The 26,529-nt window shown below is 38.2% G+C and overlaps 1 protein-coding gene and 1 long non-coding RNA gene across 4 annotated transcripts in view; both read left to right on the forward strand.

Annotated features, from left to right (window-relative positions):
• Positions 1-24,592, forward strand: part of JPH1 (junctophilin 1) — a 67,814-nt gene extending 43,222 nt beyond the window's left edge. The window contains exons 3-7 of one of the 3 annotated variants that reach the window (XR_013988542.1): positions 8,340-8,458; positions 14,501-15,141; positions 18,950-19,031; positions 22,029-22,124; positions 22,312-24,592. Coding sequence is in view for 2 of the 3 variants with exons in the window: in XM_081013417.1 (XP_080869543.1) it covers positions 8,340-8,458; positions 14,501-15,141; positions 22,029-22,109 (841 nt within the window). In the remaining variant the exon portion in view is untranslated. The remainder of the gene's footprint in view (positions 1-8,339; positions 8,459-14,500; positions 15,142-18,949; positions 19,032-22,028; positions 22,125-22,311) is intronic. The other 2 variants (XM_081013417.1, XM_081013418.1) reach the window with 2 other exon arrangements.
• Positions 1-26,529, forward strand: part of LOC308481379 — a 916,155-nt gene that overhangs the window by 803,829 nt on the left and 85,797 nt on the right. The gene's annotated exons all lie outside the window — the stretch shown is intronic.

Here is a 26,529-nt window from a genome sequence, read left to right on the forward strand (position 1 = left end):
AAGTCGGAAGCTGAAAAGACACAACTTAAGAACTACCGTCCCATCTCTCTTTTAAATGTGGATTACAAAATATTTGCAGACATTTTGGCAAATAGATTTAAAAAAGTTTTAAATGAAGTAATTCATAAGGACCAGGCCGGCTTTCTCCCAGGAAGACATCTGTTTGCTAATACAAGGAACATTATTGACATTTTGGAACTTTTGCAAACAGACATAAATACAAAAGCAGTTTTAATTTTTATAGACGCGGAGAAGGCCTTTGACAATATCTCCTGGAAATTTATGATGGGAAATTTAAAAGAGATGGGAGTGGGACGGGGTTTTGAGAATGGGATTGAGGCGATATATTCAGAACAGAAAGCTAAACTGATAGTTAATAATGTGGTTACAGAAGAGTTTAAAATTGAAAAAGGGACACGACAAGGTTGCCCTATTTCCCCTTTGTTATTTATTTCGGTTCTGGAAGTGCTATTGAACATGATTAGAGGGGATCGGTTGGTGGAAGGAATTCAGGTCGGTCAGAAACAATATAAATTAAAAGCTTTTGCAGATGACCTGGTTTTGACCTTGCAGAAGCCAGAGCCCAGTACGAAAAGAGTATTACAACTGATTAATGACTTTGGTCGGGTGGCTGGATTTAAACTAAATAAACAGAAAACTAAGGTTTTGGGGAAAAATTTGACTGATACAGAGTCAGAACGGTTTCAGAATGAGACGGAACTTAATGTGGTTAAAAAAGTAAAATACCTAGGGGTAAACATAACAGCAAAAAATCTAAGTCTATTTAAGGACAATTATGAAAAATGCTGGACAGAAATTAAGAGAGACTTAGATAGTTGGTCAAAATTGAAACTTTCTTTGTTAGGCCGAATTGCTGCTATCAAGATGAATGTATTGCCAAGGATGTTGTTTTTATTTCAAACACTTCAGGTCTTGGACAAAACGGAGTGCTTTCAGAAGTGGCAGAGAGACATTTCTAAGTTTGTCTGGCAGGGCAAAAAGCCCAGAATTAAGTTTAAGATATTAACCGATGCAAAACAAAGAGGGGGCTTTGCCCTGCCAGACTTAAAGTTGTATTATGAAGCCGCAGCGTTCTGCTGGCTAAAAGATTGGCTACTTCTTGAAGACACTGATGTGTTAGATTTGGAAGGGTTTAACAATGCCTTTGGATGGCATGCATACTTATGGTATGACAAGGTTAAAGCAAACAAGGCCTTTAAGAACCATATTGTCAGAAAATCATTGTTTAATGTCTGGACAAAATATAAAGACTTGCTGGAAAATAAAACACCAAGGTGGCTTTCACCTTTGGAAGCCAAGGCCCGAAAAAGACCCAATATGGAGGCTAAATGGCCAAAATATTGGGAAATACTAGAAAAGGATGGAGACAATTGGAAATTGCAGAGTTTGGAGAAAATGAAAGACAAAGTGCGAGATTGGTTACATTACGCTCAGATTAAAGAAGTTTTTAAAAATGATAAGAAACTAGGGTTCCAGGTGGAGAAATCGAAATTAGAAACAGAATTGTTAGAACCAAAGATTAAGGTACTTTCAAGGATGTATAACTTGCTGTTGAAATGGAATACACAAGACGAAACGGTTAAATCGGCTATGATAAGGTGGGCACAGGACATTGGGCATAATATCATGTTTGAGGACTGGGAGAGGTTGTGGAGTAATGGATTGAAATTTACTGCATGTAACGCTCTGAAAGAAAATGTAATGAAAATGATTTATAGATGGTATATGACCCCAGTCAAACTTGCCAAAATTTACCACCTGTCTGATAATAAGTGTTGGAAATGCAAAGAGTGTGAGGGAACGTTCTTCCACCTCTGGTGGACTTGCCCTAAAGTGAAGGCGTTCTGGGAAATGATTTATAATGAACTGAAAAAGGTATTTAAATATACCTTCACTAAGAAACCAGAGGCTTTCCTTTTGGGTATTGTCGGCCAAGGGGTGGCAAAGAAGGACCAGACATTTTTTATGTATGCAACAACAGCAGCAAGGATACTTCTCGCAAAACATTGGAAAACTCAAGATCTACCCACACTGGAAGAATGGCAGATACAACTGATAGACTACATGGAACTGGCTGAAATGACCGGCAGAATCCGTGACCTGGGAGAAGAGAGGATTGAGGAGGACTGGAAGAAATTTAAGAACTATTTACAAAAGTACTGTAATTTGAGTGAATGCTAAACAAGATGCTAGATCAAAATAACTGAGCACCACTAAATTTAGAAGTTTTTTAAGAAAATAAGTAAGACTGTGAAATTTAGCTCCTTTTGAGAATTATAAGATTATGAAATATAGAAGGGATATAAGAATTTAAATAAGATGATAAATTGCTGACAAAACGTTACAACGATGAAAGTGGGAGCGGGAGATGTGAGGAAGTCCAAAGAAAATGTGAAAATATGTTAAGATCAATGTTATATTGCTTATTATGTTTATTTTTATTGTAAAACCTAATAAATTGCTTTAAAAAAATATAAAAAAAAAATATAGGTGTTCATGGGGGACCATATGACCATGAAGGTGGAATTCGTTAGGCTGTGATTCTTCACATCTTTTATAAAAGTTATATTTTGCTTTAAGTGTCAGGTAACTATAGAAAATGTTGATAGATAATTGATATAGGTAAATAGGTAGGTAGGTGGGTGGGTAGATGATAGATGATAGACAGATAGATAGATAGATAGATAGATAATAGATAGATAGATAGATAGATAAATTTGAAGTTGTATTGTTGCATGTCACTAGGCTCCTTAAATTCCACTAATTTAAAGAACTCAGTACATATCCTGTAGTGGTGTAATAAATAAATGCATAAAATGTAAACACTATCCCCCCCCAATCTTCTTTGTTTTAAGATTAAGTGCTTGTGAATTACGTGAAGATTCCTGCAGTAGTAAAATTCCCACTAAGTGTACAATTAAATTGGCTTACATTTTGTTGTGCTCATCATGGCACGTATGTATGTTTACTCATATTGTAGTAAACCACGCTCAGTAGTTTGCTCTCAAACCCATTACACAATCGGAAACAAGAGAAGAGAAATGCATTCTTAGGATACTGCAGGCTTTTTTTAAAATGTGAAGATAGTGGATGAGCTCCAGTGTTGCTCCATTCATAGACGCATAACTCTCTTTCTCTGACTGAAAGCTTACACTGTGAACAGTGGATACCACACAGTAGCAACAACTTTTAATAAAAGTTTTATTTAAGGCTGTTGGTAAGCTAACATTTGGTGAACTGAACAGCTACCTTGCCACTCACTAATCATATGCCTTATTTCCCACAAATTCTTTCTCGGCTTGTTGCTTTGCAATGCAACCCACCCTGTTTTCACAAGTTCTGTATTTCTTTCTCCAACCAGCTCTTCCCTCCCTCTTCCCTGAATCTCGTACAGTGGTACCTCGGGTTACAAACACCTCAGGTTACAAACACTTCGGGTTACAGACTCCGCTAACCCAGAAGTAGTACCTCGGGTTAAGAACTTTGCTTCAGGATGAGAACAGAAATTGTGCTCCGGCGGCGCGGTGGCAGTGGGAGGCCCCATTGGCTAAAGTGGTACCTCAGGTTAAGAACAGTTTCAGGTTAAGAATGGGCCTCTGGAACAAATTAAGTACATAACCAGAGGTACCACTGTACTTGAAGGCAGACTTTTAAGTCACTTAAGCCTGCTGCCAGCAGTCTATAACTTGCTGCTGCTCTCTCCTTTCCTTTTCCCTGTTTGCAAAAAATCCATGCTAACAACAGGAGTAGCATGTGATTCTGTAGAGTTAAAAGAATTATCACTTTGACACTGGTCAGTCTTTCTCTTAATTCATTCACTGAAACTTGCCTCCTAGTATCAAAAGATGGGAGAAAAGCTATCACACCATGGCCCTGCAATACTGTGAACAATTTAGGGGTGGGGGCATGCGTGCACAGGGCCAAGCAACAGCTTGAAGGAACAACTCCAACCCCACCTAGTCTTTACAACTGATTTCAATGGATTAAGGTGAAATTTTAAGCTAGATCTTTAATGATATATTTGATCTTGCAAACAAAAGCAGCAAACAGAATTGTGAGTCTTCTCTTTCTGCCTTGTTATAATCTTATAAAGAAGTACATAAAATTGCCACCAAGGGAAGGAAACCTGGAGAAACTGCTTCTGCAGCAGCATTGATGAAAGCAGTTAATGGAAATATTGTTATTTACTTACAAGACACGGTGGTGTGGGGAGCAGCACAAATGATAATTTTCGTTGTCTAACTGGCTTTCTCCCCTCCAAGTATTGGGCCTTTATAGGATAACACAATTTAATTATTGTTACAGGATTCCATTATCATAGTGGTATTTTACCTTAGGCCATTTATATATTGTTCATTGTTAATGTTATTTGATTATATTTTTTGGCACATTTGGAACCTTGATGAGACTCTAGTATACTGGAAGCAATATATTTATGTGCTGGTCATTTGGAGTTGGGTAATGTTTTTTACTATATCTTTAATTTTGATATTTACCTGTGTAGTGTTGCAGAATATATGTCATTTTCAATTATATATTTTATATGTCTTAACTTATCAAAGTTTATACTCTGAGTGTTAAAGGGTCAAAGCAACCAAATTATGAGAATATGGGTTTCAGATTTTATTAGAAAAGATACCCCTCACATTATTTTTCTAAAAGAGATACATAGATGTAATCCACATTCACAAGACTGTTTTGATTTCTCAAACCTGGTGTATGTATGGCTTCACTCGTCTGTGCTGTTAAGTAAAGGGACTTGGCCAGCATTGAATTCTGGGTGCGTATTTTAACCCCCAACAAAGGCATTCCGAATCTTAATTCATACCTGGAAAATTCATTCCAGGTTCTCTTAGTGAAATGTGGGAAATAGCTCAACATACTCAAAACGATCAATTGATTTTAATATATTTTAATTCCGGAGCTATTTTAAAAAGTGAAAACTGAAGAGGTTCTTTTTATAAGACGAGTAGATATACCCATAACAGTGATGACAGAAACAGCACATTCTTATTCCATCTGTCAGTACTTTCTGTACAAAGATGTGACGCACAAGAGTTCTGATAAATGTCCCACTGTGTAGGAGTCTGCACTTACCAGAAGGATGATCTGTTCAACAGAACACAGCATCAGTAATCCCCTGCTTGGTGCTGCTAGACTTAGAAGAAAAGGCCTGGCATTGGACCTAGAACCATATTGTCCAAATTATTTACTCTCTAAATCACTTCTCTCCCAGGAGCTTGTTTAGGCTCAGGATGGCTCAGGTGGTACAGCATGAGACTCTTAATCTCAGGATTGTGGGTTCGAGCCCTGGGTTGGGCAAAAACTTCTTGCGTTACAAGGGGATGAACTTACTAGATAACCCTTGTGATCCCTTCCAACTCTACAATTCTAGGGTTCCATGGTTCTGTGAAACAGCAACCAGACCATAACTGCAGCTCTGTGCATGGAGAAGTAAGGGTCACTTTACCTTTCTCCTTACATCATCCAGCAAAGTCTGAGGCAAAATTGGTGCTTTTCATTGTTTACCAGCCATGCATACAGCTGTTCGCAAGTCAGTATAGACTGGTCAAGTGGTTCTCTGCAAGCAAAAATTTTCTTTCTTTCAACAGAGAAAGAGAGAATTTTTCAAACTCTAGCATGAGTACGGAAAAATCCAGTGAAGGTAAAGGGAAATCATCCAGAATGATACATATATTATATTGTTATGTAACAGTTTGAGTAAAAATCACCTGTAAAACATTGAAAATACCAGTCTATTATATGCACATTAATACTTTATATATAAAAATAGACACCCAGGGTTGAATTCAGTCAAGTCATTGCACTTGTAGAATGACTTCCACTTGTACAAGGGAACTTCTCCTCCCCAAATTTTGTTAGCATAAGAAGCCCTCTGATGAGGCGGGTGAAAGGAGGGACTCTAACTTCCAAATGTGTATCTATGTTACATGCATGCAGAGTAAATTGCATGTGTGTACAAATGGTTTTACTTAACAGTGGTAAATCCTTAATGTGTGAAGCAGCTCTTGAATGAAAGTAAGTACAAAATAACTCAAAACAGAGACAAAAGAAAACCCTGTGTATAGCAGAAGCAGCTGAGATTCAGAATCGGAATGGAGAAAGGAAGTCTTACGGAAAGAATGGCATAAATTATAACAAACCTCAAATGCCACTCTCTACTTGCTGGTTTGGCAGAGAGTGAGAGGACAAATGTCAGGAAGAATGGGTGAGAGCCAAGTGCTATGGGAGGCCATAGAGGGAAAAGAGAAAAGCAGAAGGCAGGGGCCCAAGCATAGGGTGAACAGCAGGTCAGGGCAGAAAAGAGGGACTGCCAGAGCTTGAGAGTTTTAGCATGTGTTGAATTGGAATAAATGTCAATGATAGTTAGAAGAACAGTAGAAAAAGATAAAGAGTGAAAATAAATGGGAAATGGTATGATAACTTATTGAAGCTAGGTTTTAACATAAAAATCAAGACAAGATTTGTGTTTAAGGCTGTTCCCTTGCTTGCATATATGTGATGACATACTGCTTCGGTATATGTATTGTATATGTATTGTTGACAGAAAAGGTTGATTACACACAAGTGCAAGACGTGAAAATGTACTGGAAAATGAAGTGAAGATAGTTTGCTACGTGGATGGAAAATAAGGAACTCTTGTGTTTGTGGGCAGGATGGGAATAACAATGCATCTTCTTTTTCACGCTGAAGGAGGACTGTTTTTACCTTTTGAGAGATTTGTATTTTGACCGGCTTTGCATCCGTTTACAATATTTATTCAGTCAAGTTTTCAAAAGCTTTCATACCTGGAACAGTCTAATGTTCCTTCCAGACATTTTGGACTCCCATCATTGTGGCTATTGGCCACGCTAGCTAAGGCTGATGGGACTTGTAGTCCAAAAGATCTGGAGGGTGCCCCTGTAGGCTAAGCCTACTTTATACTATATGGGTTACAGCTAGGAAGCCCATTGATGAGCTGGGCTTCTGGACTCTGCCCAAAGAGAAAGGAGGACCCTCCACTCATCTTCTAGTTGGGGCTCTGGTGGTTTCTCCTTCATACCACACTCTCGAGGTACTTATCACAATCTCATTTGCAGACATGGAGATGTACCCACACAAATATGTATACTAAAACACCTTTCAGACACTCTGCTCCAAAAATTATTGCATGGAGGGAGGGAGAGCAGAATCACATCCCTGTCTGCAATGTCTTTAATGCACAGGAAAGTAAAGGTCAGAAGAAGGGACCATGCTCTGTACATATAAGTGCTTCTATAATTTAGAGGCCTCCTTGTGCAGAGTTCTACATCAAATAGACTATCCTCTTCAAACCTCTCGCTCTATCCACATACATACACATAGATGAAGGGGCTGGGTGGGATATGAGGCAAGCTGGCATGATGATGTGCTCGTTCGCTCGCTCTCACTCTCCAAGAGAGCTGCAATTCCTAGCATCCTAACAAACTGCAGTTCCCAGGATTCCTTTAAAAGTACTTACATGGAGAAGAACAGAAGAAGGCAGATTATTTTTACATTTTGTGATTTATTCACATGCTTCTTGGGAAAATGGTATACTGTTATATATTCTCATACTGTCTGCCTCTCACCTTTTATACTTTACCTGTGACACATGTTACCAGTACAGTTCCTCCTGTTATTCTTCCTTGATCTTTGGACCAACTGTATCAATGTGATTTAGGTTACAACAAATGCAAGCAAGGGCAAAAAAGGTTTCAGATGTGCACCCATCTTTTCTTATGTTACTTTTTTGGCTGCTTTTGTTCTTCAAACTGATGCCCAACTATTTATAGCTCTCTGCCCCCATGAATTTGATCCACGGTGCTGAATGGTTCATGTCAAATGCTCTGGGGGGAGGGATCGAGGGGGTAGTAGCCATGTTAGCTTATTGTAGTAAAAATGATACAGTGGTCCACATGAACTTTTGGCATAGTAGATTTGTTAGCAAAAACAACAATATTGTGACATTTTAAGCGCACTGCTACCTTTACATTGCCCAGCTTTTTTGTCTTGTGTGGCTTATTGCATATTGCCTTTAAAATTGGTTTGTTGAATTTTATATCAGTGACTACTAGCCACAATGACTATGGCTTATTTCCACTGTTGGCAGCAATAGGCTTCTGAATACCAGTTGCCAGGAATCACAAGTTGCTTTGCTTTTGGGCTTCCCAGGGGCATGTGGTTGCCCCCTGGGAGAATGATCCTGGACTAGATGGGCTTTTTCCATATTTATATGAATTACTTGTATTGATACAAAGGACAGCTGTGCTCATACACATTTTTAATGCCTTCTACAGAACTGCACACGCAAGGGCTAAAGCTGATGCTGCAGATCAAGCCAGCCAATCTGCTCGTCAGGAGTGTGACATCGCCAGAGCAGTTGCCAGAGAACTTTCCCCGGGTTTCTACCAGCCAGGTAACATGGGAATTGAGTGAGTTTGCAGAGGAATGATGTTTTCTACATCATTTTAAACAGATGGATGGGGGGGGCAGGGAGAAGACAACCCAAAATTCCCATTGTACCAGTTGATTTTTGTTGCACAAGCAAGTGGACATTATTAAACCCTATGTCACAGCTTCCACAACATTGCAGTGCTCTGGGTTTTGTGATTTGCAGAAGGGATGAGGATATACAGAAATAAACATATTAAGGCACTGCTCAACAATCCCTGAAAAAGTGATGTTGCAATAGATACAGTGGTGCCTCGCAAGACGAAATTAATTCGTTCCGCGAGTTTTGTCGTCTTGCGATTTTTTTCTTCTTGCGAAGCACGGTGTCGGGAAAGTTTTGGAAAAGCTTCAAAAATCACCAAAGTCTTTAAAAACCTCAAAAAAGGCTACCACACCGCGTTCTATGAGTTGCTCCTCGAAGTCAAGTCGCAACTGTATTAACGGTGTTAAGAAAAAGGAAACAAACTTGCAAGACGTTTCCGTCTTGCGAAGCAAGCCCATAGGGAAAATCGTCTTGCGAAGCAGCTCAAAAAACAAAAAACCCTTTCATCTAGCGAGTTTTTTGTCTTGCGAGGCATTCGTCTTGCGAGGTACCACTGTACAAAATATAACCATTTATTCAGTGGCCCACATACTGATCCCAGTGACATGGCAGGAGGCTCTTTAACCAGCAGGAGTGAATCAAAGATTTGTGTTGTGAAACCGGAACATGGCTTAAAAAAATACAGTACCGTGATAAAAAATGTTCTTATCCATGTCTTCCCCTGAAAACCAAAGAGTGGCTTAATAGTTCCATTTCAAAGGCTAACATGGAAAGGAAAGAAATGACATGTTCTACAGAATATCTGCCTGAAAGGTTCATGTGACCTTTGGCATATATTCTTGGGTCCAGATTCATATTCAGCTCCTTAATCCAGATATTAAGCAAGATACTTAACGTGTCCTCAGAGGACTGTTCTGTCTAAGTTTATGCATGTTTGAGGTGTTGCATTATCTGAAAGAGAACAAGCTAATACAGTGTAAGGTTTCCATATCTGTTCCATCATGAAATCATTTTTAAAAGGACATTACTTAGGACCCATATTATTGAGCAATATCATCTTCATTCTAGGGTAATGCAGCATGAGGCTGAGAGATAGTTTGTCTAAGGCCAGTGAGTTTATAATTGACCTGAGACTTGAACTGGAGCCCTCATTCCGAATGCTACACCAGCTGCCTGAATGTATATCGGCATTTCTACACAAGAAGATATATGAGCCTGTAGTAATGCCACTGTAAAGCTCTTGTAATTTAAAGCCCTTGCTATGTTACTTATTTATAGATAGGTGCTTACTTTCTTCATGTTAGAAGTTTGAAATATGTTTTCACCTTTTCTAGAGCCAGCTAAGATCCACTCTGATATAATAATATGTAGCTTAAAACATTTCTGATGTAACATATGCATAAATGATGTCGCCCGTTTAACCGACTCTTATTTACCAAAAACAAAAACACCCAGCCTTAAGTACTTGGCAAATAAAAAAGTTTTTAAAAATTGGAGTTCTAAATGTTTCAGAAGAAAGAAAAGAATTTCAAAGTTGTTATCCACAGATAACCATTTCCCAGTTGTTTCTGTTTCCTAAGTCAGTTAGGTTGTAGTAGCTCCAAAGCTTGCTGATAGGTGCTATAAAAATTCAGTGATGCATCAGATAGCCTCAGTCCTCCCTGCCAGTCATAGACCTTAGGACAAAACTAGATGAGACAGTGGAAATGTGTGAGCATATGCTGACAAATTGGTGCTATGGGAGTGAAGCTGCTAGAAGGAATAGTAGATTTGATCATGGAACCTTGCCATATTGCCTAGTTTAGACCTTAGGCAGCTGAATGCTAATAAGCTAGAGCCAGAAGCCAGAACGTACATCTTCCACGTAGGCAAGCGTAGTCCAAGCCTTCATATTTTTTTCCAAGTCAGGGGGACGCAATAGGTTTGCTGGATGGATTGAGCTGCCCTGAAGCCTAAATAAACATCACACCTTACCCATCAACCTGCTCTTCATTTGTGACATCAGCACAAAAATCTGACAGTCCCCATTTCTAGCCATGGCAGCTCTCTGCACTTCCTGACTGTAGCTAGGCAACAGTCTCTTCTTGTGTCAAATTGTCCTGAAAGACAATATTGTGGGGAAATGTAATTTTACCCTTTTCTTGACTAGAAATGCTTAGCATGAAAAGCAAGCAATCTGTCCTTTAATGAGTACACATCTGCACATAGGAACTCCACAAGACTGTGGGTTTTTTTTATGGAAAGAAAAGAAACTGAAGACAGCTAGCATCTTGCCTTATTTGAGCATCTTTTTTCCCTTGAATGCAAGTAAGCACAATCCACTTAAAGAGTCCATATATGCTGAAAGCAAAACAGTCTCCCCAGTTTTCAAATCTTTTTTCTTTTATTTGATGTGTGTTAAGTACCAGCATCAGTTAGCTCATTGGCTGAAAATATTACCTATGAAACAAATGTGTCAGTTCTTACACTAAAACTGAATATAAGGAATCTCTGCCAGATATTATGAGTAAAAAAATATTTATTGGTCTAATTTTTACGGCTATACAACTGTTTGTTGCTTGTGCCATTCTTGCAGTAGTTTGTCATATTTTCACTGTTGTAATCTTTTTACTGAATGTCAGAAAACGTTGCATAACTAAAGTGAGCAAGAGCACTTATCTTTGTTACTCATCTATTTGAATCATTAGAAAAAATATATAAACTTCATCTGTGCTATGTGATAATAAAAATACAGGCACATCAGGTGTATTCTAGGGGCAAGATGTGGAGTCGACACAGTAGCAAAGAGCTCACTGAGTTGTCACAGTAAGCTAGCTAGGGTTGCCATATTTCAGGAAGTGAAAATCTGTTGACCTTTACTTAGGAGAAAATCCCGGATGAAACGCCACTTTTCGGAAATTCCCCCAGATGTCACTTCTGCCATTGAAATCCCACTAATGTCCGGGGAAATCTGAACATATGACAACACTAAGCTAGCCATAAAAATGTCAGTGCATGTGAACTAAATGTGGGGAGGAGTGACTGCACACAAAGGTTTTCCAGTTCAATCCTCAGCACAGTGTCACTATCAGTCAGTACTGAGATAATACTGAGCTACATGGGCCAACCGTGATTTGATACAAGGTCCTATTCTCCAATGGTTTGTGTACATTGAGGCTCCTAATGTCTCATTGTCCTTTAACACAGAATGCCATGGGCATGTTCAGTTTCTTGAAAACGCTGTCTGATAATTGCATTCACAAAATATGTCTCTCCGGCTTCCCATGAAAAATAATGTGCCCTTTGAAAGAGTGCAGTTTTAAACAACATTAATTCTCTTCTTGGATTCTGAGCCTTTCAAGGAACAGCACATTCTAGTTTTCTTTAGTCTTTTCTATGAAACTCTGGAGGCAAGTTGTGTGTTTTTTCAAAAGCTACATCTCTAGGGAAAGCATTAAGCATCGTAACATGCAATTGAAAACCAGTTGCCAGCACTTTTGCATCCTTTCTTATACTGGCCCTTTAAAATGCTCAGGAGATGAGTAATTAGAGGCTTCTGCATGGAGCATTGCCAGACACATTCATTGTCTTTATTATAAATATATATTTATAGCTGCCATAAATATTTGTCCTAACTAGGAACCTTGCTTACAAACTCTGTCTGTGAAGAGGGTTTTTGTGTTATATTAATTTGTTTTAAGAACACCATTTTAACTGTGATTCCCAGAATTTTCTTTTGCATAGTTAGGATTTATTTCTGTATTTGTTTTTCTCTTTATGCTTTTAGGTTATGTGATGAGACAGAGCTGGTATACAGTTATAGTGCCTTTGCATTCTCTCAGCATTCTTTCCTGTTTATGGGAATTATCTCCCCAGGAAGCCTGTCTGGCACCTACAATAATGTATTTTTGGCACCGAAAGGTGATTTTTCATGTTAGCAGGCCTTTTTTATTTGATGAGCAACTCTTCTGCTGCAGTAGTTTTTAATCTGTTGTTTTATTGATGTTACTGTGTGCTCATTGGGGGGAGGGGTGAACTCTCTGTAAATAATCACTGAGGAGTATGAAAATGTAACCTAACCTTGAGGACCAGGTCATTGTGGCCATAGCTCAGTGGTAGAGCTCATGCTTTGTTTGCAGCAGGTTTAAGATTCAATCCTCAGCCTCTCCAGGTAGGAATGAGAGTGTCTCCTTCCTGAATCCCCCTGGAGAACTGCTGCCAGTCAGTGTTGACATTACTGGCCTAGATGGACCTGGGAGTCTGACTCAGTATAAGGCAGCCTCCAATTTCCTATGACTAATAAATGTAAACAAATAAATATGAAATGAAACACTGAGGATTTCATTCATGGCATGTCCCGCAGAGGATCCTAAGGTCCATGAATAATAACAACCTAAAGGTCCTGAGCCCTAAGGAAGCCAGACTATCCTCCACCAGGGCCACGGCTTTTTCAGCGATGGCTCCGACCTATGTTCCACAACCGTTGAATTTCAGGGCTATGTGCTGGAAATTATTATATTGTTCATAAGTCTTTAGGTCTAGAGACTAATTCTGCAGCTTTCCCTTCTAAAATTGTGCTGGTTGTTTAAGATAGGGCTTCTAGAAACTTTAGAAGAATCGGGCTATGGTAGATTCATAGGAAATGAAAAAAATGAATTTTTGTTGTTGTTGTTTATTGAGAATGCATGGCAGAATTTGTATTTTTTTAAAAACCAAAATAAACATGTGTTTTAAAAAATGCATGGCAGACATATGTAGGAAAAGGTTGATATAAAAATTGAAATTCGATTGTGGTTTTTACCAACCGTTAGTGATGATAAGACAAAAAGCCCAAAGAGGGATAGAGAAGTACAAATGGCACCAGTAAAGTCTCCTTTGGAGAAAGGATTCACTTAGGTCCCTTTTCTTGCAAGCCGGTGGTAGAAAATTGGAGTAAATGTTGCTCAATCTGAGTTAAAACTGCCGAAAAGCAAAAGAGAAAGAGATAATAATCAAATGGAAGGAAGAAACTTGATCAAGCGTAATACTGTGAAACAAACTTAGAGGTGATAGCAGTCAGCAAATTAGATGAGAGACGTGATCCTACGCCCATTGAAGTGAACTGGCAAACACTGCAGGCTCAGCCCATGTATTTGAAATGTGATACAGCCACAAAAGTGCTAATGCTATTTTAGGCTGTGTATGCAAACGCAAGACATGGTGATAGCCCTCTTCTTTGCCTGCATCTACTGGCTCTGCATGGGTTACTTGGTACTTCAGTACTGGAAAGATGCAGACAAGAAGGAAATTCAAAGAAATAGTAGTAATGCCAGAAATGAAGCTGCTTGACCCTGGAAGCCGCTTCAGGAAGAACTGACTTTGAAACTTGCACATGTTACCATAAACAATGCTTTGAGGTGGTGAAAACTTGCAGTGTAAAAACACTGGGCATTTTGCCACAGTTCTGTTTCAGGTTGCCCTCAACTCACTCTCCTGTTTTAATTTTGGTATACATGGGCTTACTTTTTGAAATCAGGATGTAGAAAAGAAAGTGTCATATCAGAACTTGTGTCCACATTTCTTTTTCTGGGGTGGAAATGGGAGCAGAGTCCTAGGTTTCTCTGATGTCTTGCTCACTGATTTGATTTCAAAATGCAATTTCTGATGAAACGTTTCCAAGTGCATTTGTTGACAGAGAACACAAAACAAGGAAGCAGCAGCATTTAAAAGCTGCATCTGTAAATACAGTACTAATGAAAGCTTCTCCTATGTTTTAGCTGAAAGAAGGGCATAAAAAAACCCACTAGTATTTATGCTTTTATTTCTTCAGAAAATAAAATAAAATTGTAAAAGCGATTAATCCAAAAGAAAAATATCCCACAACAGCAAAAGAGAGTAAAAACTATAAGTCTGTTAGATGGAAAATGTTATTGATCTCCTTATTTTTGTTTCAGTAGCTTGATACAAGTGCTCAAGTTTAATTGCTTTTGTCACTGTTAAATTTAGGTCCTGATTATATCAAGCAGCGATTTCAAGAAGGTGCAGATGTTAAGGAAAACCCTGAAGAAAAAGCTCAGGAAAAAGCACCTACACCAAAAGAATCTCCTCACTTTTATCGAAAAGGCACTACACCTCCTGGGACCCCAGAAGAGAGCCCAAGGCAAAGCCCCCTCCCCTCTGCTGAGCCTTCCCCTGCAAAACAAGGCAAAAAGCAAAACTCCTCCTCTGAGGTCAGACTAATCCAAGAAAAAAAGAATTTACCTAGTGAAAATGTGACACCTGTGGTCAACAAACCTCTTTATTCGAAAGCACCTGTGAAGGAGGATATGATGGTAAAGCCCCAGCCAAAGTTGTCACCCCGCAACAATCCTACCCACACAGAGAATGGGGAGTTGCATGATCATTACCATGGCTATTACGTGAAACCGAATCCAGCAAGGTACCCATTTGAGCTCGGGGAAGACGAAGACCATGCCAACCCATCATCTTCAGCACTTGCACTAGTAGCATCAGCTCAGAAGCCAAGCCCCAACAAATCTGGGATTCAGTTAGATGCCAAAGAATCATTAAAGAAGCCTGAATCTGTTGCACCAAAGAATCCCGCAAATAATGACTTCTATTCTTCAGTGGAGAGAGAAGTCAGTATGGTAGGTACTGGGCATTGAGAGTTCAAGTCTGGGCATAGGCCAGAAACCATGTAAGATATTTCTGTTTAGATGAGTTGGCCTCTGAGTGGCCAAGCATACTCAGTATATTTGGTGGTGTTTGCCTGCTATGTTTTATGTTTTCAGTTTAGTTTACATCTCCATCAGAATTCTCTCACCTTCAAGGGTACAAATGAGAAGCAGTTAATTTGAAGCCTAACTAGAACCCTTTCTGGATTCCTGTTCTTTAGGACTGGACTCTTCAATCCTAACTGAGCACAAACCTTTTCCCCGTGGAAATAAGGTATTAAAAAACACTCCTCACATTCAAGGTGCCCTATGCATTTAGCTCCTGCCAGCCTAGCAGTTCAAAAGCACGTCAAAGTGCAAGTAGATAGATAGGTACCGCTCCGGCAGGAAGGTTAACGGCCAGGGGTCCCTTTACCTTTATGGAAGTTGAAAAGGTACTCAGGATAAATCAGTTTCGCAGCAGGGACATTTATAAAATTAACAACATCAATCAGTTTGATCTCAGTGCTCACATTTTTCTCAACGTTCACATCAAATTAATATCTATGTAAAATATGCTCATAAAATATTTGGCAGGGATGAAAGCAAGCAGTGTGTACGAAATTCTCCCTTTCTTTCACCACCCTTCAATAATACTACTGATAAAGTCAATGGTGCCTCTTTCACTGAAAGGCTTTTACTTTTCATACATTAACCCTATTCAGGCATCCAAAAATCTGCATGGGGTCTTAAACTGTAGAAGAGGGTCAGAGCACACATGCAAGCCCCATGTTCACACAGCTTGGCTTCACTGAAGCCTGAAGTGGGCTTCTAAGTTCTGAATGTGCTTTAGAAGTCTTCCTAAGATGAAAGAACCTACAATATCAAGGTCACTGGGCGGCTTCTAAGTACCCCATTCAGATATTCTTGAAAATTCCTGTTCTAACAGCACACCTGATACCTGCAGACTGGTTGCGGTTTAATGTAATCCCCATTTTGATTGCTGCAAGTCTAAATAGGCTAGCAGGATCAGCATAGGTTGCTCAGTGACAGTACTGGCAACCCCACCAGCACCATTTCTAAACCTAGTGAACTAGTAAGTATTTCTTTTTTCCTTTGCCACTACTGTGTCTGCAATACTTAGGACTCACTGGAGGTCTACCATCTGCAAATGTCCTAAAAACCCTGAGTTATTTCTTCATATTACTAACATGTCCTTCAGACATTGCAACAGCAGCAGCACGAAAGCTCCTTACCCATGACTCCACCACACACTGCCACTAATGGGTCTGCCCATGTGCTGTAAGGCTTATCACATGGGTTTGTCCCATGCAGTTGCCGCCTGGTTAAAATTAAGGGTGACAGCTGGATGGTAAGGATCTGTGTGTGGTTGACCCCACTCACATACTGACAAGCTTTTGAATGCTTTGGCAGCAGTGTGGAATAAAGTCACAGATAAGAGGCTTCTTGAGATTTCACCTAAGGAAGGGCACCTAATGCAACATGGACTGCTGAACAAATACTAATTTTATCATCACTGATAAACATGGCCATATTGGCAATTCAACACCAGTTTTATGGGCAACTTGGGGAGGGAGGAATATGCTTCACACTTTAAATTGGAATTACATTAGCTGGTGCTATGCCAGTGTTTCACTGGCATTGTTTGCATTCAGCACTGGGGATTGGCTTCATTTTACTAAATAGTTTTCTTTAACAGCAGATTGTGCTCATAAATCAAAACTAGAGATTGTTTCCCCAATCAAGATTTACTGGCTATCATTTTAGGGGTGTTATCCAGTGAAAACAACTTCTGTTTTCATGAGCAAAGATTCATTGAGTTTTTCACACGCTCACATCCTTGCTGACTAACTTGGTTCATTCATACATTGCTATGTTTATGCTGTAAATGAGAACTTACCCATAAAAGATTATAAATTTCTTGTCTTTCACAGAACTGCTAAAGAAGCTTCTCACGTTGTATTTTTATATGTACCCATCAAATATTTCACACCTTTAAAATACAATGTGTGAACTGAAGAAATGTATGTTTGTAAGTGTGCATGGGTGCTTTAGAAAAGAATCTGAGATAGACTGTAGCTCCCTTACAGTGCATCCTTTTGTAGCAAACATGGTGTTTGTACTGTGCAACAAATGAGGAAACCTTTATTTCAGGATGTGAGAGAATAATCCAAAGGCTATAATCTTATCAGAGATGATTGACTCCTTCACCTTCCTGAAATTTTGGACTAACTTTTTGAATGTGCAAAGAAATCTGTGGCTAAAGCGAGTTCAGGAGTTGTCATCCTAGGATGGCAGATCGTGTAAAACTGGTTTTCAGGGCACAGTAAAAGGACACCAAACCAAACTACAGCTAATATTTAGAAGCATAAGAGGGAAAGGAAAACAGAAATATTAACTTAATGGTCATTTCACAGATGATCGTTTTCTTACATGTAAGTTGCCTTACAAGGGCTTTGCCCTAAAGGGCAGTCTAGAAATATTTAAAATAATATGCTGCAACTTTTGTGTAGATAAAAAATACACATAAATACAGAAGTGATACCAGTTTAACATGATGATGGTAAAACGTGGCCTTAGTTACTGAGTTAGCAAAAACATTGACAGTTCTTCTGCTCTTTGAGTTCTGTTCCAGAGAATCTCCCAAATATCCAGATAAGGATGCAATTGATTCTTTGTCAAGTGAATGAATTTCCTTGATTGTTGGTTTGGATTTTGCCAAGTGAAATACCTGTGCTCCACCAATATAGGGACTGACACTGTGTGTTTTTGAATCCACACGTGCACACAACCCACCACAGCCCAAAGGGTGTGCTTATGATTACCCCTTCAACCCACTCACACACTTTGCCCAGAAATATATATATATATATATATATATATATATATATATAATGACGCAGATTGTATTTCTGCAATGATTAATAATTAAAAAACAATAAGTATAAACAGGATGATAGAAAATTTAACAGTTCATTATAATGTTATAGTAAAGTAATAATATTATTACAAAAAAATGTGCATCAGGCTTATATTTTAATGTTCACAAAATGCAAGAAAATCTCATTTTTGGTTACTAGTTATTATAGATTCACATGAAGCTGTAAGACGATGACTGTGCCTTCTGTATGCAGTTTTGCTGTGTCACAGAGGGCAAAAAAATGAGAGAAAGTCTAAAAATAAAACAATTATTGGTGGTTAATGAGTAACATTAGCACCTCAGTGAGACAGAAGTTAAAATGAATACACATTTTAGCAGTACCCAGTTAAGTTAAAATGTTGATGATGGTAGCTGACTGAATTATATTGGAATAAATGTCATCATATTAAAAAAAAAAAAATCAAGAACAAAAACAAGTATCAGGGAACTCTGCGGAAAGTCACTGCCAGCCAAACTACTTCAGAGAGAATAGGCAAGTGGACTTTTAGCAAATTCCACTACCATCCCTACGTCCAGAGCACAGTTGCGGGTGGGGGAGGCTGCCGAGAACATTGGGGGAAAGGTTAGTGCCTTTATGCAAGAAAGGTATTCTGCTTTTGCACAGACACCATTGGATGCAATTGAATGTGTGCTACAAATGAGGTAGCTCATATCTCCTGTGTAGCTTCCAGTTATTTTGAGCATCAGAAGTATTTCCAAAATGATTTGTGTGCTACCAAGGTCTAGTTGGCACAGAAGTTTTGTATAATGTTGCTTGCAGATTTTCCTTTTGTCTTCAGTACTATTTCAACCCTTGGGGGGCGGGGGGAATTACCTTCCTTATTCTACCTCTTCTCCCAGCCTTTTCAGAAACAGAGAACCTCCAGTGAATCATTCCGCAGAAATGAGAACCGCAAAGCTATTGGAGATACTATCTGATGAGGTTTGACAGCTTAATCAGAAGTGCTAGAAAATGTTTTGAATAAGTCTTGGAGTACTGAAATGATTTTTTGTTTATATGACAATATATTGGTAAACTACCGCGTAAGTTTATAAGGGATACACAAATTCTAAAACAAAAAAATTAGAACTATGTGAATAAATCACATCATTGGTTACGGGGCTACCTTATATCAAGCCCAAGCAGCTGGTCTACGCAGCCCAATACTGCCTGCGTTCATAGGCAGAGGCTTTTCAAGTTTGGAGCCGGATATCTTTCTTGTCCTGGTACATGATGTTCTTTTAGCCAAAGAAAACAGAGACTGGCCATGGGATCAATGAGCAACAGCCCTCCCCTTCCCTGTGCTCCATAAATAAGGGAAATCTGCATGAAAAATAAGAACTACTATTAGTTATAATAGTAGACTAATCAGAAACTAACATTAGCTTTTTATAGTTGATCGTCTTTTTCTTTTAATATGCTGCCTCCTAACAGTGAGCCAATATGTCACTGTATTATACCTCGATGTGCTTTGTTTTTTTGTTTTTTGCTTTTAATTACTTCTTCATTTTACATGCTTCCCTTTTTTATGCCTTAAGCTTACTGTTATATAAGAGTTGTACGGACAATTCCGGGCATGCATAACGCTTTTCTGTTACAGCTTCTTTCTAACACCTGTTCAAATCAGTCATGGAAAGCAGAGACTAATTTTGCCTTTTTCTATTTTAAGCCCTTGTAGAAAGCTGTGAGGCCTTATTTATGGCGCTTCACCCTAAAGCATTTTGAAGTCTCACTATTAATGTTTTAAAAGCCAGAAATAAGAGCCACATTTTTAATTCCATGGGTGGAGCAAAGTTCTCTGCAGTTTCTTTGATCAATCCAAAATGCCTAAGCAATTTAGAGCGGGGTTTTTGGCATTGCTCAAAGTTCCCCGTCCCATTCTCTCATTCTCATTCTCACTCCTTGAAACTCTCCATTTATCTTTCTTCATAATCCAGTAAAGCATAACCTTTTTATTTGAGCTTAATCCATAAATTTAGTTCCATGGTAACATTTAAAGCTGCATTCACATGGTAGTTAATTTCATTTTCCTAACTGTTGATTTCCATATTACATTTGAGGTTTCACATGATACTTCTGGAATTCTAGTGGAATATAGTGCAAGTTTAGGATCATTTGGCTGTTAATTGGCTCCAGATATAATGCATTTGTAGCCCCATTAACCCAGAAAATCACAGGCATAAAGTGACAAAATTTTGGGTAGCATACTGTCATATATCACTTCCCTGCTGTTTTTATGGATAAGTCGTGAGGGAACAGAAGCATACGTGATATTTATTTATACATACATACACACATACATACATACATACCCTGCCCATCTGGCTGGGTTTCTGCAGCCACTCTGGGCGGCTTCCAACAAAATATTAAAAATACAATTAAAACATCAAACATTAAAAACTTCCCTAAACAGGTGCAGAAAGAGTGGAAGAGTTGTGAAGTTGTCTCCAATGGTGTTTGTTGTTATGCCACACCACACCCACTGCTGTGAATGGAATTTAGCTTGCCGTGCCAGTATATTGGTCAAAAAGCCGCAGTTCCATAATGCAACAGATACTGCGGCGTTAAAGGAATGTTAGAAAAAGAGAAAATGCTAGTCAGGAAAACTAATTCAATATCCCCCAAATCTGAATGCACCCTAATAATGCTGGGATCATATTGGGATTGAAATGTGCCTTTGAAGGTTGCTCTGAGATTATGCATATGGCGCAGCAGAGGCTGCTCTCCTCAGTTTAGAGCTGAGGTATTAACTGCCACAGCTGTAATGTGTGGCATCATCCCAAACGCAGCCTGTTGTGGTGAGATTCTGGGCCACCATCAGCCACCTTCCGGAACGGGTAGTTGGTGGTATGGGAGTTTTTCATGTTAGGCCCCAGATCAATGTGCTACGCATTGCAGGCACAAAAGACTAAGTCATCCTAAGGATGCCATTTCCAGTACCTTCTACATAATGCGCTGCTCCAGCTGTTTGAAAGGTGGAGGAACAGCACTTCTTCATGATCCACTTGAGGAGATTAGGATAATAGATGACTATATGCTCCTTTTTTGTGTTAAAGGAAAACCCACATATTTTAAATTGTGAGAAGTCAAGAAGAAATACATTTTTTTAAAAAAGAAGCAATTTTATACCTTTTCATGGGCCAAGCATGACCTGCTTATAATAATCTTTTCACTTTCACTGAAACCATTAAAATGATGTCTATATTTCAGGCAGAGGTGATGGTTAAGTTGGTTGTGCTTTCTTACCATTTTTACATCTATTAACAGCAAAACATCTCAAAGTGAAATGTTCCTCTGCAGAGGATTTGTATAATCTGGCTCAGATGAGGGAGGGGAGAATGTGTGACTGACATTGCAAGGGCTAACATTTCAGTATAGTTCTTTTGCTAATCTTTGTTTGCTTTTGTAAATGTCAGCGAATTTTGTTTTGTTTTTTTCCACTTGCCACGAAGGCAGAAAAACCTTCCTTCAAAATATATTATTTATAATTTTTGTATAGCAAATAGATATCAAGGTGAAATGGGGTTGAAGCCTTCCACTTTTTTTTCAATCTTCACCTGCACTTCTAAGAACCTATGCACTGTTTGAAGCCCTTAGTGTTGCTCTGTTTTCCACTGCATAACTAGATTTCTAGGAAGAAAACTGCTCAATCCATATGATAATCACACTTTTATTTACTTTCTCCTATTTTAGAAGATGTTGCATAGTTGGGTGTCTCAAGAAATCACACTAAAGATGTGTTGAATCAGGAACAAAATTTACTGCTTTCAAAATAACATTTCAAGAGGGCAAGAGGGTACAAAGAAGAAAGAGTCACATCTTGTGTTTTTGCTATTATGACAAAATTTAGAAGCAGCATAATGTTCAAGGTTACAATTGATCTATTCATTATCTTGTTTTTTGTGAATGTAATCAAACTCCATTTTATTTCACTTTCAGGGTCCTAATTCAATCATGATTGTCCTGGTAATGCTGTTGAATATTGGTTTAGCCATTCTTTTTGTCCATTTTCTAACTTGATTGGAATTAGGAAAGGTAAGAATGGTCTCATGTTTCACCTGAAATTCTCTCCTCCCCCCAAATCTCAGTTCTAATCCTTCCTATTTCAAATGACAAAGCTTTACTATTTGCAAAGTTTAATGTTATTGGCACTTTAATTTTAGCTATGCCTGAATGTGATTCAACATAGTTACTTAATGATATAACTGTTTTGATCCTTCAGTGAAGTCATGACAACTAGTGGCGTAAGCCCACAATTCTCAGCAGTTGTGTCATCAGCCTTTTAAATGGCACGAGTCATGTTCAGACACAGGGAAGGAGGCATGGAATTAGGATGGGACACGAGAGAGATGAAACTTGGAAAACTCAGCCAGGGGCCTGAGCAGCAGTTCCTCTGCTGAGGATTTGTGGCTTTGAGGTCCTCTGAAAGCTGAAGCAAGCAAGCAAGGTGGAAAAAAAAACCCTCACACACGAGCGTGCACACACACAAGCTTGCGTTGGTTACTCCATCTGTTCCAGCAAAGAGTGTGACTAAACTGGAAATGTACAGAGCTGCACTTTTGATGATGGAAGCTAACAGCTGCCTTACTATTTTGCCGTCTGATGTTTTTGGTGGGGGAGATGGGAAAAGCGACTGCCAGAGGAATGTGGTCAGAGGATTCTGTTGCTGTGGAAGCGATTCCAGTATTCACTCCTATCTCATTAGAAGAAATAGTTAGCAGCATCACTCACCAGTCTTATTCCATTACCTGCTGCTTTTAAAATCTCCTTGCAGTTTTCTGGGAGATTGTGTTTCATTTGCTCATGCATGATTCTGTTATTTTACTATTTATTTAAAACCATTGTACAGCCATAATGTAATAATGTAGACCAGCCTGGAAAACTTCAGTAGTTTTCACCTGCTTCAGAAAAACAAAGCCTGTAGCATATGTGCAGTATAGATATTTTCTTAGAAGGCTCAGTTTCTTCACAATTTTTTTTTTACCTAAGCTGGTAAAATCATCTTCCTCGAAGGCTTAGCAGGCAATATGCAACAGTGTTTTAAGCCATCATTTATATCTTCCTAGTGACAGTAGCAAGCAGAATTGTTTTTTTATGCTGTGAAATTTATCGGGATGTATCGGCGTACTGGATGAGCAAGGTAGAATATTTTGATAAGTGTGCCACTCAGCAGTTTGGATCTCAATATTGCAAAATTTTGCTGGCATTTACAGTCTTGCCTGATTGCACAATAGAAACTGTTCATTAACATAATAAATAATTATTTTTAAAGGTCAGGCTTCATGTTGAATACATTCAGGTAGAGCATTTAAGTCTGTTAACAATGACTGATTATCAGTTTGATGCCTTTTAATGTTGTTAAAATGAGTCTGTAATCTTACCTCAGCCAGTTAAAACTTAAGCCTCAAACTTTCATTTGGATTCTTTGTCTTAACTAGATTTACAGTCCTGTGTTTGATGATGTGATCCATTTTCCCCCCTCCCTGCTGTAGTTACTGTATTCCATATTACTCAAAAGCATGCTTGTTTACTTATAGGAAAATTGTACGTGGAGTGGTCATTTTGAAAGTCAGCATTTTAATTAGAAATAAAAAATAAAGGGTTTGGGTTTGGGTTTATCTGAGAGAAAAGAAAACTTTTCAGGAGTTTTATCCTATTTGTAAATTATTGTTGATGTTACTATTATTATTATTTGCATGGTTTAATAGTGAGTTTTCTTCATAACTACATTAGCAATTGTAAGAGGCAGCCCATAAAATGGAAATGAATAAGGGATGGTTTTTATAGCCTGGAACAGCTCAAAGCAGGGCAGTAATACAGTGGCATTTTTTGCAGAAGTGGGTTTGAGAATCCTGTGTTTTGACCAGTGTGGAAATCGCGAAGAAAGCAGAAAGGCAGCAAATGAAACGTTTAACAACTTGTGTTTGTATGTTTGTTAAGGAAGGAAAACTTGTTTTACTTTTAAATTTAGAAAACTACTTCTTAATTGAGATTCAGGTTTTTAAAATTGTAACAAGCCTTGATGTCCTGTATAAACACACTTTCTTATCTACAGTTCACCCCAGTTAAGTTATTGCTTAAAATAATTTTGTAACTGACATTTAAATTTTATTACATGTTTATTTAAAAAAAGAACATGGCTTTTGAAAATGTTTATAAATTTAAGCATGCTATTTCCATTTATAAATATGTATGATTTATAAGCTTTTTTAAAAAACGAAGCTCCAATCAAAAATTGTTGGTATTTTTCTAAAATGTGCACAGCTGTATTTTACATAAAAGGCTATTTATAGATGGTTGTATACTGTACACTAGATTTTGGACAGCTCATTGATCTGCCAATGTACTTAATGATATGTCACTTTGTCTATTTAAAATTTCTTGCTGTGAATGAACTCTTTATCTAATGAGCTTCTTTATTTATAATTCTGGAACCCAAAATGGATAATGTACAGTTTTCTTAACTGTATTTGCTCTAATAAAAAGAAATTGTTACTAATGTGTATATGGGTTTTCTCTTTATATATATTTGAAAGCCTGTGGTCCCCCCCCCCCGCAACTTAACGAATGTGAAATTGATTAGCAAACAATATGTATCATTTACAAATGAAAATCTCTTGTCTTACTGCTGTGCTTTCCCTTGCCTCATACAGATTAAATACTTTATATAGTTTCCAGTTCAATGGTATGAATAATGCTTCTTTAAAGTGAATGAGTGAAAGGCCAGAGTTAACATTCTAAAATTGTTCATTTATTAAATACAAAGCACCCCACAGCCCTCATTTCAGAGGCATTATGTGGGCTCAAACCAATTGCATAGTAACTCACCAAAATTACTCATCCTAGCTATATCTTTACCCTGTGAGCACATGTAAAGTTACAGATCACATCATAAACTATAGAAAACTTCCTTTAATTCAATGTCATTTTCTTAAAAGTGCCATTGGAGTTATTTCTACAGAATAACCCCTTTCTAAACTATATTTCCATTTCTTATCTAGAGGCACAAAAAGAGTGAGAGCATTACAGTAAGCCATATAATTGTTAAAAGCACACTAGTCAAACGTTTTATTTAGCTATAGTACTCATGGCTGTAATGAAATTTCAGGTCTTTCCAGCATGCGTTTGGAATGAAATGCAGTCCTAATACTGTGAATATATCAGTTTACAAGGAGATTCAACCAGTGACAAGCAAAGGATTTACCTTGCCTGAAATACGATTATGCCAAATTTGTTTTACAATTATAAACCCTTTAATGTTTTATTAAGCTTCTCAATATCCACTGGGTGTTTGAAACAGAAATTGTTAATATGTCCTATTTAAATTGTGTTAAATGGTGAGTTTGCCCCAGTAACACTCTTGTCATGCTGAGAAAATGAAAAGTTTTCTTACTTATTTAATTAGGTTATTTTCATGCCTGCTGACAAATTGCATAGATGCACATGAGCTATCCAACAATATAAAAGCTCAATCAAACAGGATTTGTCATTTTTTAAAAAGTATTCAAGCCAGTTTTCCCTTCACTCGAAACATTTGCTAACAGATGTTCTTCATTCCCATTCTTATGCTAGAGACAAAGAGGATATTAAATCGGAGAACAAAATTATTGTGGTACTTGGAACAAAGTTGTAATTGAGACAGCTAATAATAATGCTGAAAACTGTCAAAAGCGGGCATGATCTTCAGCCTGCTTTACTGAATTGGCACTTGCAATATACATCACTGTGAAGATATTTCTGTGTGCACATATATATGGCATGCATAAATGTTACGGTATTTGGGGAAAATGAGTGTATATGTAGAAGATAATGAAGCTGTATAATGTCTGATTCCGATGGTAGCCTGAATTCATTGTAACATGCCTGGAGGTTTCTTGTTGTACAGAGACATCTTAAGATGGGGGTGTAACTGGTGAAAGTGGTCACTGAATCCTTAACTCAATATATAGACTATATGAGAACAATGGTAACAAGTCACCAATTACTGCAATGCATTCAACTAAAATAGATGGTGCAATGTAACTGAAATATACACAGAGGATTTTAGCATTCTGGGACTTCTGTTTTCAACAGTCTGTGAAATGGTGACTAACAAGTAAGCAACATGTTACAGGCAGTGTTTCAATTTCACAAGACTTTTACCCCTTTTCACTATATAATCAGTTTCTTACCAAGGTAAAGCAGTGCTTGGAAACTAGGAGCATAGAAAGTTGCCATAATAAATCTTAGTCATTATTGTTTATACCAGCATCAGCCAGATGTTCAACTTCAGGTCCATTGATTCCTGTCTATTGGCCATGATGGCTGGGATTGATAGGAGTTGTAGTCCAACAACATATGAGGGCACTACATTAGTTCTGTCTACACTGACTGGTAGCAGTTCTCCGGGGTGTTAAGCAGGTGTCTCTCCCAGCCATACTTGCAGAAGCCAGGGATTAAA

Source organism: Podarcis pityusensis (genome assembly GCF_964106645.2).
Source record: "Podarcis pityusensis genome assembly, chromosome: 7".
Lineage (NCBI taxonomy): Eukaryota > Metazoa > Chordata > Lepidosauria > Squamata > Lacertidae > Podarcis > Podarcis pityusensis.